Source organism: Fundulus heteroclitus, chromosome 24, assembly GCF_011125445.2.
Source record: "Fundulus heteroclitus isolate FHET01 chromosome 24, MU-UCD_Fhet_4.1, whole genome shotgun sequence".
NCBI classification, from domain to species: Eukaryota; Metazoa; Chordata; class Actinopteri; order Cyprinodontiformes; family Fundulidae; genus Fundulus; species Fundulus heteroclitus.
Window position 1 is genome coordinate 18,553,034 of NC_046384.1, and position 12,295 is coordinate 18,565,328.

At 42.8% G+C, this 12,295-nt stretch overlaps 2 protein-coding genes across 7 annotated transcripts in view; both read left to right on the forward strand.

The window, feature by feature from the left end:
• Positions 1 to 2,138, forward strand: part of LOC105932528 (R3H domain-containing protein 1) — a 50,626-nt gene extending 48,488 nt beyond the window's left edge. For all 6 annotated transcript variants that reach the window (XM_021321097.2, XM_036128385.1, XM_036128387.1 and 3 more), the window contains one exon: positions 1,083 to 2,138. In XM_021321097.2, coding sequence (XP_021176772.2) covers positions 1,083 to 1,085 — 3 coding nt within the window. In that variant the 3' untranslated portion in view covers positions 1,086 to 2,138. The remainder of the gene's footprint in view (positions 1 to 1,082) is intronic.
• Positions 2,139 to 2,460: 322 nt separating this feature from the next.
• LOC105932529 lies at positions 2,461 to 6,058 on the forward strand. The gene is made up of 3 exons (XM_012871743.3): positions 2,461 to 2,773; positions 4,200 to 4,294; positions 4,407 to 6,058. The coding sequence occupies exons 1-3, from the start codon at positions 2,575 to 2,577 to the stop codon at positions 5,565 to 5,567; spliced, it is 1,455 nt and encodes a 484-aa protein (XP_012727197.2). The 5' UTR covers positions 2,461 to 2,574; the 3' UTR covers positions 5,568 to 6,058.
• Positions 6,059 to 12,295: the final 6,237 nt, after the last annotated feature.

The following is a 12,295-nucleotide window of genomic DNA, read 5'->3' on the forward strand; positions in this document are numbered from 1 at the left end:
GCAGCTCATGCGCCACTGTTATGAACAGTGTGTGACGCTGTTTCTCCTCCAAAAACCCTGGGAGCCTTGTTAAAGGGCATGTCATCATGAACTCTTGAAATGACAGGTTTTAAATAAAAATGAGGTGGACTCCAGTTACTGAAGTCTTTCAACAGCATAATGATCTGCAACAAATGGGACAAACACACACAGGGCCTTTAGGCAAGAAACATGATATTTTTATACCTGAAGCAAACAAAAAGTCTTGGATTACAAATAAGAATTTCCTAGAAACTCCAATCAACTTAAAAGTAATGAATAATATAAAAAAATCAAGTGTCATTCACATCTATTTTAGCACAGCCACCTGTGGTTTGTGTTAAAATTGAGGATTTCTCTAAAGATGGAATATTTTGTCAGCTAATAAGAGGAATTTATTTTGAGGCTTTAGCACAGGGTGCCAATAATTGGTCCAGGACTGTATATCTTTTACAGCATCTTATGGCTGGTTTGCACAAAAATGCCAACAAGCAGCATTTATTGTGTGACAGGAAGCTATCAGGCTGATAAAAACCAGCTGCTTTGATGCCAATTTAACAGATTAAGTGAAGTAGCATCTCCTTTCTTGTCAGATTATGCTTGCTGTGCTCCGTTGTTGTGGGAAAAGCGTCTGTCGGCGAACGTAAGCAGAATAAATTACAAACAAGGCAGAAATCACACCTGCCAGTGGAACCTGCAGCCCTGGCATTATTTCCCTGACGGAAATGTGCTGATTATTTCAATCATTTAGCTGCAGCATTATTAGTTCTTGCACTTTGCTGAGAGTTCTTCGTTCTTCGGGTTCAGGCTTTCTTTCTTGGTGAAAAAACAGTGTACCTCCCAGTTTCCCTTTTTTTTTGTAAAGAACGTAACAAGAACAAAAATGTTGAGGCTGTTTTTCTCTGAGAAAACTTAACCGGCCATCCAGCTGAGAAGCCTGAAAGCTGACAGCAGCGGTTTATCTAAACCTCCCCAAAGGTCCAGCTCGGCTTCTTCTCCTCACCCATGACAGTTGTTTTATTTACCGGCTCCCCTGCTCACAGTGCTGCTGTTTGTGTCCGCAGTGAGAAGTCAGACCCTGGAAATGACACGTCCTCCGGCGGGGATCAGCTGCACAGACTCCCACCGGCTCCTGGCAGAAGCTCGACGAAGCGGGGGTGGCGAATTGATCCAGCGGCTGTCTTGATTATCTCAACGCGAGCAGAGGCGCTCCCGGTGGACATCTGGCCTCATCACACCCCATCTTTGCCAAACGCGCCACCTTAAAAAACTCAGAACTAGCACCGCATTCAAAGGGTGGGAGCGGCGTGACGCGGACAAGGCCAGCTCATAGCTGCTAGGATATCGGTGCACCTTTAAGGCGCCAACATGAACCTCTGCTGCCTCAGTCTGGACCGCCTCCCAGATACTGTCCAAAGTATCCAATGTTTGAATTGTGAACATTCACTTTTATTTTTGTTTAAGGTTTTTACCTTTTGTTGTTTCTTCCTGGCCAACAGATTTGTGCAAAGAGTTCAACAAATCTACCTTTGTTCTAATTTTTCTTTTCTTTTTTCTTGGAGGTTTTAGTTGCCGGGTCATGTCTCTTGTGATAGCAGGTATAGGAGTGTGACAACACCACATAGAGCAAGGCATACCAATTTGATTTTGCCCACTTTTTGAAATAAAACTATTGAGGTTTGTTTAAGTTTATGTAACTAACTTGCTTTTATCTACTGTTGGATACACAAGAACGCTCCCCAGCAACATCTGTACAATGTGAAAACACTGAATAATGGAGACTACCTGAATTATTTAAAGAACCATCAACCATTGTGAATGTGGCATTTGCACTGAAGTAATCAAAGTGAAAGATTTGATTTGTATGCGACAGAGCCTGATTTTTTTTTTTCTTTTTTTTTCTTTAACTTCTATTTTTGACCCTCCCATACCTGCTTGTTGCACTCGCCAGGCTACTTTGTTTTATATGATTAAATTAAAATGTTTATATGCACAATTAAAAGGCAAATTGAGTGCGTCACTCTTTGCTTAATGTGTGAAACATTAGTTCTGTTTATGGTTGATATTTTCATACTTTCTCCTGGTTTGTTTGACTTTAATAAATGTTTGCACCAGACACACTGACAGTTTTAGTCAGGTTATTTAAAAAAAAAAAAAATCCAATAAAACAGTTCTGTAACAAAAACGCTGCCTTGAGGTTTGTCTGCCTCCAGGCATGCTTCCTCTGCTTAGTTTTAGATTTTGCCTGAGAAAAACAAAGTCAGTGCAGTAGATTAACCTTTTTTTTCTTGGTGCTGTGTAAAGACACCGCTCAGATTTGGGTAAACAGAGACACCTAGTGGACAATCCGCGCTATTGCAGCTGCGCACGCTCATGTGCTGGTAAACAGCGACCCCTAGTGAACAGATGGCGCTCCTACATCTGCTCCGAGTCTTGCACTTAAGCGAAAATGAAACCACTCGCAGCCATAAACAGCTTCAGTAGTTGAGTGGTTATAGCAACGCTCGGCGTCCTCAAAGCGTGTCTGCAGAAAACGCGGCATGTTTGCTGGGCTCCATGACTACAAGCATGGCGGAGGGCCGCAGGACGGTGGTAGTCTCCGGCGTCCCCGACGTGCTGAAGTACAGCAGGATGGTCGACAAGTTGACCATTTACTTCCAGAGCCGCAGGCGCAGTCACGGAGGGGACGTGGAGAGCGTGAAATACCCCACGAACATGGACGGAGTCGCTTTCGTGACATTTGACCGAGTTGAAGGTAAATTTGCTTCTTTGTGGCGCTCTCACCACACCGGGTTAGCAAAGGATAAACACGCTGGGGAGGGAAAGGGTTTTTGGAGGACGCTGGGTTTACATGGGCGTGGAGGTACCCTTTGAAGTTCACACTTCACCCCGGAACTGTTTAGTGAAAGTAAATGTGCCATAAAGGTAAACGTCGCCGCCATATTCAAACGTTTTGTTGTGGATACTGAGCCATTAGCAGCACATTAACAAGCGAAAACGTGTCATCCCAAACTAAAGTTTACAACCAGTTGGGTTTCTGATTTGGGCAATGGCTCTCTGCCCAGGGCAGCATGGGCCAGGGAGAGTTCACTTGTTTTGGAAGCTGGACTATTTTCATTTAGTTTTTCTCTTGTTCCAAATTTAAAATACACATAGTAGCCCTCCAGCCTTATTCTGTTTCTAGAAACACAAGAGTATATGTTATTTTCCAGCATCAGGACAACCTTAAACTAAGATGGACAAAAAAAATATATATAAATGTAAACTACACAGGTGAAGCCTGGACTATATTGTGTAATTACACCTTTAATTAAGTCATACCACTGACTACCACGGATGAGTTTGATCACCAAATGCCTTGCAAAAGTATTCCTACACCTTTAACTTATGTGATAAACCAACAGAAAATAGGCTTCTTATAAAGTGGAAGAAAGTATTTGCACAGATTCTGTAGCCTATTTTGGTTTAGATTGGACCTTTGACTAGACCAAATTAACACATGAATATGGTACATTGTAGAAACCATCGCTTTGTTTGTAACTCTGGCTGTTAAGGGTCTTTGTCCTGCATGAAGGTGAAGTTCTCCCAGATTTAACTCTCCTCAACTTCCATGAAACTCTGACCAACATGATGATGCCACCGTCATGTTTCAGGGTGTTAGTTTTCTACAACACAAAGCATTTTGCAGGTAGTCCAAAAAGTTTAATTGTGGTCTGCTCTGACCGAACACCTTCTTTCACATGTTTGCTGGGTCCTTGGCTTGTTGCAGATTTGTGGGGTGCACAGCTAACAGTTTTCCTACCAACCAATAAAGACCTCTTGGCTGCCTCTATGAATCATAAACCTTCCTTTTTGGCCTGTAGGTTTTAGTTTTTTTGACCAGAGGAAATAAAAAATTTTTATAGTGCCAAAAACCATCATTGCATATTTTTTTCCCCCACATCACAACAATGCTTATTCGTGTTGGTCTGGGCTGTATCATTAAAATTGTAATAAAAATACTCTATAATTTATGATTAGAATGTCATGGAGTCTGAAAAACCTCAATGGGGTAGCAATGCTTTTGCAGTCCTCGGTATAAGAAACCAGAAAGCTGATCGGACGGGGAATGCAGATGTGAGCTTTTACTTGGTAGATTTAACAAAGTTTACCTCAGCAGATTGGTTGAACACTCTTGGCAGATGCTGAGCAGGTGGTGAGAAAGGAGCAGCACACCATGGTGGACGAGGGCTTTACTCAAGACTACGCTCTCACTGTGTTTCCCTTCAGCACAGATGTAAGGATGGTTTGGTTTTACCTCACATCCATTTCTAAAGGTTTAAAAAATAAATAAATGTTTTTTTTATCCTTTACCCCAAACACACGAGATCCTGATTCTTCTGCCGCAGGTGTTTCTGTACGTGCCCCAAGCCACGGTGGACCTCTCGGTTTTCGGCAGCAACCAGGCCTCTGTGATCAAGAGTCTACAATCAGCTCACAGATCGATCCGCTTCCAAGCTTTCCCCCAGCAGAGGAAGGCGTCCATTGAGGGTCCCTTCTCTGCCGTCCAGGCCTTGAGAGAGGACCTCATCCGCAGGGCCAGCCGTCTCAGACCCTCATCCCCAACTGCAGACGTCAAACCCAGAGAAGGCCCTCCTAATCGGAGACCAGCCTCAGAGGAAACGGCAACCAGCTGCAGAGACACTAAAGCTAAGCAGGAAGCAGCAAAGTCTGCCGCCTCACCAAAGCCACTGCAGAGCAGAGGTGAAGCAAGAGAAGTCCACAGCTTGATCTCAAAAGGGAAAACTCCAGCAGCTTCCTTTAGGCAAAGCGTTTCTAATGAGAGTTTGGCTGGAGGGAGCTTCAGACGCGCGGACGGGGAGGAAATAACCGGGACAGTGTCCCCATCAGGGCTCAGACGGCTCCCTGTGGAAGATACGTTCACCAAGCAGAGAAGGGATGATAGTTTTTCACCGAAACACAGCCTCCCCGCAATCCAGAGCAGCGCCGACTTTTCAACGGATCCCAGTGGCCCGATGAGGAACAGTACCTTCCGTCAGAACCACCTGAGAAAAGGCTCCACTCTCTCTGCAACCACTGCAGACACTTCCAAAGACATTTGGGTTGACTTATACACATTCAGATACATTGAAAAATTTCACAAAGAGGAGTTAAACAGGTGCTTAAAGGGTGTTGACATTTCTACCATGGGTATGGAAGAGCCTGGCATTATGCGGATATCGCTGACTGAGAAGCAGCCCTCTGAGGCGACCTCAAGAACAGTCAGAGATGCTGTGGAAAACCTGGAGACTTTGATGGGCTTCTGGCTCTCTTTTCTTAGAGTTCATGAGGTCTTTTACAACAAAGCCAAGTTATTTGATAAGCAGAAACTGATTCAGATCTGCAACGACATGACCTCCCTGTACGGCGATGTTCTTTACGTGTTTGAGGAGTCGTGCATTAAAGTGATCGGCCCGTCGGTAACCAGCCACCTGTTCTGTAAGAAGGTAGAGGACTGCATATCTAAGTGCAGTACTGGGAACCCCATAATAAGGAAAAGCAGGAAGTAAAATCTCAAGGGGAACCACAAGGGGGGGCTGTTGTGCCTGACAAAACCTTTTCCTGCACTGAAATCTCTACGCTGTTGTTTTTTATTCAAACAAAGGTGACAAAACTAAAAGAAATAATCCAATGCTTAATTTAACTTTTAGTTTTCTATGCTATAATCTGTTCCAGTTTTGCATAAATTGCAGTTTTATGTTAAATCCAGAGGTCTCACAGCATACGTTTTAATTAACCGCCTCGCCTCTTTATTACAGGAAACAGGGCTTCTAATTAAAAACCAAAAAAGTGACAGATGCCAAACTCTGGTGTAATCAGATCACTTATCTGCATGGGGTTTTAAAAAGGTTTTCTCCAATAAATTGTGTTAAATGTCCCACCACTGTCAAAACGTCTATGAAAATGCAGAATTTAAAATTCATAATTTATATTTTGCTTGTGTTTTGCTATATGTTGTTCTAAAAATGCAAGTAGAGTGGCTTACTAAAGAAAATCATACTCTGTGTCGCATATTACAAAAAACGGCAACATTTTTGTTTTAGGATTTTCTATAATGAAGTGTAAGTGACTTTTTTTTTCTTTTTTTACAAATAAAAGTCTGGAAAGTGTGTCGCTCACTGTAATCCATCCTAAAGTCTTTTTTTTTAATAGCTCAAACTGAGATTTGATGGGGAGCTTCTGTTATCGTCAGTTTTAAATCTGGACAGCAGGGGGCAGTGTAACCCCCCCAACACGCACATGCTCACACACAGTGAACGACCCCCTTCTCCGTGTGTGCCCCTGCTCAACCCAATGAAGCCGTTCTTGGAGGCTAGGTTTGGCAAGCGGGGTGCAGATTGGAAGACAAATCATGTCAGATGGATGTCCTATTACACACACACACACAGACACACACAGACACACACAGAGCGTTGCGTCCCGTTTGATGAGGGGACGTTCAGTAAAGCGGTGTCGTGTTGAGGCAGGGCGGTTTCATTATTTTTCGCGTGCGATCACTCAGATGGGTCCGCTCGGCAGCAGGGATAATTGATCCATTATGTTAAAATCAGGCACGCCGGCGTAATGAACGCACACAAACACGATCCCCCAGACAGACTCACTCTGTTACCATAGGAACGTGAGAGGGGAGGCTGCAGATCTGCAGCATCAGGCGTTGTCAAGGGAAGCTCTCCAGCACAATGGAAACGTCCACCAGGACGGCGGAGTTGCCGCTCCTGGAGCAGAACCCCCCCCCCCTCCCCCCATCAAAGACGAGCACAGGGGGTCTCTCAGCACCCGGACGTCTCTGCTGTGCTTTTGGAGCACGTCTTGAACCATTTCCCATTATCTGGGGGGGGGGGAGTGAGAAGGAGGGTCAACAAGCAGGAAGCATTCGTTTTTTCACTTCAAATGTCCTGACACTTGCTTTTTTTTCACACCCACTTATATTCTCTCCACTGATTATGCACACCGTATAATTAGCTTGCAACATTCTTGAATGTAGTTAGCATGCATGACCTTCATGATGGAGGTCAAAAACATCAGCAGCCCCCCCCCCCCCCCCCCTAAAAAAAGGGAGGCAGAGGGATTCTCAAGGATGCTTTCACCAAGGATGAGCTATCCCGGGTATCAAACCTGTAATTAAGACTGCGAACGAACTCCTGAACCCTCGCACCTCTGGGTCTATCACGGCTTGATGTTCGAGTCGACGCTTCCTATTAGGAAGTCAGTCAACCAAAGGAAACGCATGCAAAGTGGAGCTTAATGGGATTCTCAGTTCTCTGGGTTTTCTATCAGATCGTTTCAGATCATCAAACACATTCTTTACGTCAGACAAAGATAACCAGAGTAAATACAGTTTTCATGCATTGTTTCTATATGTAAATGGAAAAGAGCTATCCAACCAACCTGGCCTGCATGAAAAAAATTATTACAGATACCAAAACAGGCAATAACTGCCATGAACCAGCTGGTAATGATTCTTTTATGTCATTGTATAATGTGGAGCCAAAGAGTCATCCATTATTCTTTGTTTTAATTTAGCCACACTTGAGGGTTTTCCAGCATGAGCAGCCTGTTTAAGGTGATGCTACAGCGTCTCCTTGTAATACCTTTTTTTATATGAGACATTCAAAGGTGGGGTTGCTGTTTGATTCGGATCATTGTACTGCTGCGTAGCCAAAGTGTGCTTGATCTTAGGGTGACAAACTGATGCCTAGAGATTGTCCTTTTGGATGGTTTGCTGGAACTCATGGTTCCGTTAGTTGCAGCAAGACATCTAGGTCCTAAAGCAGCCCCAGACAATCATACTACCACCACCACGTTTGACTATTGGTAAGAAGTTCTTTTTTGTATTGCTGTGTTAGCTTTACAGCAGATATAAAGGGTGGCACACCTTCCAAAAAGTTCCACTTTTCCCTCTTCTGTCCACGGATTGTTTCCCATAAATCTTCTGGATCATCAAGATGTTTTCTGGCATTTGTGTTCTTTGCAGGATTTTTGTGGGGCTCTTTGAGATCTTTTAGCCTACTTCCTGTTGTCAGATAGGTTCTGTGGTGTCCTGTTTTTACAGGTCTGGCAGTAATCAAGTCTGGGCTTTTGTGTTTGATCACAACTAATTCAGAATTTAAGAAGGAGGCGAAGTTACTTTTTAGCAAAGGGCCAAGTTGGTTTGGGTAGCTTTTTCATGGCTTTTATATTATAAAAGCAGAATTCAGAGAGAATACAGCAAGGACAAACAGCCACAAGGACACGGTGGTCTGGTGTAGGCATTCTTGACCTGAATATTACCCTTACCTTGTGTTCAGGCACATACATCTTAGAGGTCAGAGGTGAGACAGGGAAGCGGTAAACCTCTGCATCCTCCCTTCCCCACAGTGACGAATGAGACTGCTAGTGATGGATAGCATTCTGCAGGCAGTGTGTGCATGCACATTGCAGTCACAAATTAAGTCTTAATGATTCTCTTTACAGATCATCACCCTGCCAGGGAGGAGGAAAGTGAAAGTAGATGTGAATTGTACACCCCATGCAGCTCTGCTCTGCGTAAATGTTTCCTTGGGTATTCGAGAGCTTTGATGGAGGACCAGAGTTGGTGAAATTGAGTGCAACAGACCAAGAAAATGGTTTGTGTGCGCTAGAAAGGGCGTATAGTATTTAATTTGTCACAATATATGACCCAGGAATCACTGTCGTTATGTTATTGGAGCTTTTTAACCAAAGTATTAACCACTTCTGCTGCGGATATTTCTTGACTTTTGGTTTAAGTTGACGTATAACAATTGTAAAAATAATAATTATCTGTTTATTTAATATTTGGATCAAAAACGTGGATAGTCTTCTCACAGATGTGCAGGGATTGTTAAACTTTAATGGGATAAGCTCAGAAAAAATGGCCTTTGTTTAAAACATACTCCGATCACAAAGTGAAAATGGTACAGATGAATTCATTCTATTAGGCTGTATATAATAAGATCTACTGTTAAGGTGAATGGGCAAATAAGATTCAAACTACCTTTTCCAGGCTGACATTGGTTGATACTAAACACTTGAGTAACCAGTAGTCTTTTTGGCAATCTTACAGCTAGAAATATACCATGTTTTGGTTGAGGAAGGACCCAAGTGTAGAAAAATCAGTGGGTGATGATTATATTTAATAATCAAATCAATAATTACTTAACAACAGGCACACGGAACAGGTTAAGAAAACAAACCATGTGGATGAATCTGGCAGAGCAACAATACAACACCAAAACTACAAATGAGAAATGAAAACCAGGGTGTTTAAATACAGGGGAGTGTGTGGGGAAAAGGGAGGGCTAAGAGGAGAAGTACAATGAAATAAAACTGAAGGGAAACACATGGAAGGAATCTAACAGGAAATCATACAACATGTAAAAACAATGTAGAAAAAAATTCTTCCATGTTTAGTGTCACATTGATCCTGGATCCTTTACTTGAAAAGCAAACTGAAAGGGTGCAATAGCATCATTTGACGTGACAGTGGAGCATCATCCTGTAACCGGTGGGTTGCCGGTTTGATCCCCTGCTCCGACCACCTCAGTCATGGTGTGTCCTTAGGCACATCTCAGATCATGTGCGGAGGCATTATCTTGCCCTCCAGTTCGATTATTTCCTGAAAGAAGCTCACCAAAATAAAACACCCGCTAAAGATGACTCAAATTCAGAGTTAGACTTTAACACTTTCATTTAAATACGTCATAGAAATGATTTCAAGTTTCAGCGCTAGGGTCTTACAACGAAACAACGCAGGCCGTGTCCCGACGAAGAAGTGCCTCAAATCATGGCCACATGCCTTGTCGCCATGGTGACATATGTTTTATTGCATGTGTTGTTCTGTGGGTGTCTTGAGCTGGCGAAGTGTAGGCACACATCTAATACCATAGGGAGAGCTGCTCCAGTAATAACTCTGCATAGCCTCTTTCTAATTGGACTAGCTTTAACTTTTAGCAAAAGGTTTCCCAATTTAAACAATAAATCATAACAAGCCGTATTAGGAGAGGATCACAGTTTTCAGGGTCTGCAACCTGCACTTTCAGAGCCACAAGTGGCTCTTCGGCTCACTCAAACAATGAAATATTACTCTGTTTTTCTTGGTTTTTCAGTCTTTGGTTCTGTGACCCCATGAGAAAATACTGGCTGTCACCATCTTGTTTCACCATATGTATCGTGTATAGTGATGTTCAGTGTGGTTGTTTTTTGCTGAACGCAGAAAGACTGCTGAAACTAATTTCAAAGGTGTTTCAGTCTTATTTCAATGGTTTGCACATTTATGCAACCAGGTTAATGCAACCTGTTTTATATACTTTTTCCTCTAATAGATCATTTTGTCATTTAATATATATGTCATTCAACATATAAATAAAATTTTTAAAATAATTTATCATGGTAAATTTCTTACATCACAAACACCTGACACATTTAAAGGGGTCTAAAAGCATCAGGTTAACTTCCAATCAGTCACTCTAAGTCTTTTCTTTTTCTTTTTTGCTAATTACTGTCTCCTATAATCTGTCCACCCACCTTAGCATGTGATACGTTCTCAGTTTTGGCGCATAGGGAGTACATTTATCACTGAGGAAAAGGTTCTCTGTTGCACTAAAGAGAAATTATTCTTTAAGTACTGCCCATCATCTCCTCTGCATTCCTTCCTCACATCTGAACTCCCCATCTGCTCAGTCTCGCAAGCCATTCCAGGAAGCTTCAGTATAATTATCAGTCTCTCGTCTGACCATTTCAAGACGCTTACAGTTAGTGAGGTGTGAAGAAGATACGTGATTGCTTGTTAAACCTTGACACCGCAGACCACTGGGCTCAACGTACAGAAGCCACATGAGAGCCGCTCAGTTTACAGCAGTAAATTTACACTCGCTTTAAGACGGGACAGTCAAAATCCACACTGGTAGGTTTTAGGAACATAGAAAATAAACTTAAAACAACTCGTTTCCAGTCAGAGAAAAACATAGTAATTTCCTAAAGTTAACTTTTATTTGTGACCTAATATATTTTAATGGTTCTTTATGTAGGTAGGACCAAAAGATGGTTACGGCAGAGATTAGCAGAGCCCGGGTATGTTACTCATACAGGTAATATTAATTATTCTATGGACAGACACCACAACAGTGACCCATCTTCAATAAAAGCATTTGGGATTGATCAAATAAACATTTCTATTAAAAAAAAGACAAAGAAAATTAAAGCAGATGGTGTCAGTTTTTTTCCCCCTATCTCTCGTCATTCTTTCAAGAATCTGGCGACGACTTGCTGTGAGAAGCAGGAACATACAGTCAGGCACGCAGGTGCACACTGATCAGGCAATCAGAGTGGCACAGGTGACGCTGCTCCCACCAATTAGTGGAGCAGAGCAGAACAGGCAGCTGGAACAAGGCAGAGTAGAGTATGAAGCACATGGTTGCAAAGCAGAAGCATAACAGGCTGGCTGTTTCCCGCTCTCTGGCGTCTGAAAAGTTCTACTTATAGCTACAATTTCAGACAGCCTTTAACTCTGACGTCATTACACGACAGAAACGCACATGAATGATGCGAGTCAAATCCAGGCCTACAGCCTTCCTAAAAAGAACTACAAAAAAAATTTGTTAGAGAAAAGTAGCCAACGGCTGAAGCTCTGCATTACACAAACCAAAACGTATAGTATTGGCGTGATTGATTGTCCTAGCATCTCTTTACTTCATCATAATGCTTTCTTCTCTTTCATTAATTTCCATGAGGTGGGCTCTGCTTATATGTCATATCACTCAAAGGACTTATAGCTCCTCAGCCCTAGTAAGGGACATCACAAGCTCCCTATGCTAAAGGAACTATGATAGGAAGCATACAGGCTCCTTATCCTACCTCCTTTCTTACTGAATGCACTATTCAGGCAGCACTTATCATGGTGACCGCTGACACACTTCTGCTTTGGAGTAGTCCTTACTCAATAGACTTTTTCCAACACAGCCAAAGTTCTGCTCTGCTGATCACCAGGAGCAGCTTCATGTGTCCCACTCCCAATTACCTTCATTCCTCCTACCTGTGATCCTGCCTTTATATACTGCTCTCCCTCAGAGTGAGTAACTATCCAGCACTCATAGCTTGCACCTGTCCTAGTTTCTCATTTTTGGATTTTCCCGACTCGTCTTGCCCTCACTGGACACCTCATCGGCTCTGTTATTCTGGACACGACCAGGACTATTTTTTTTGGACGAAGATTCTAGCTCAGCTTTTTGGACCTGTCTGC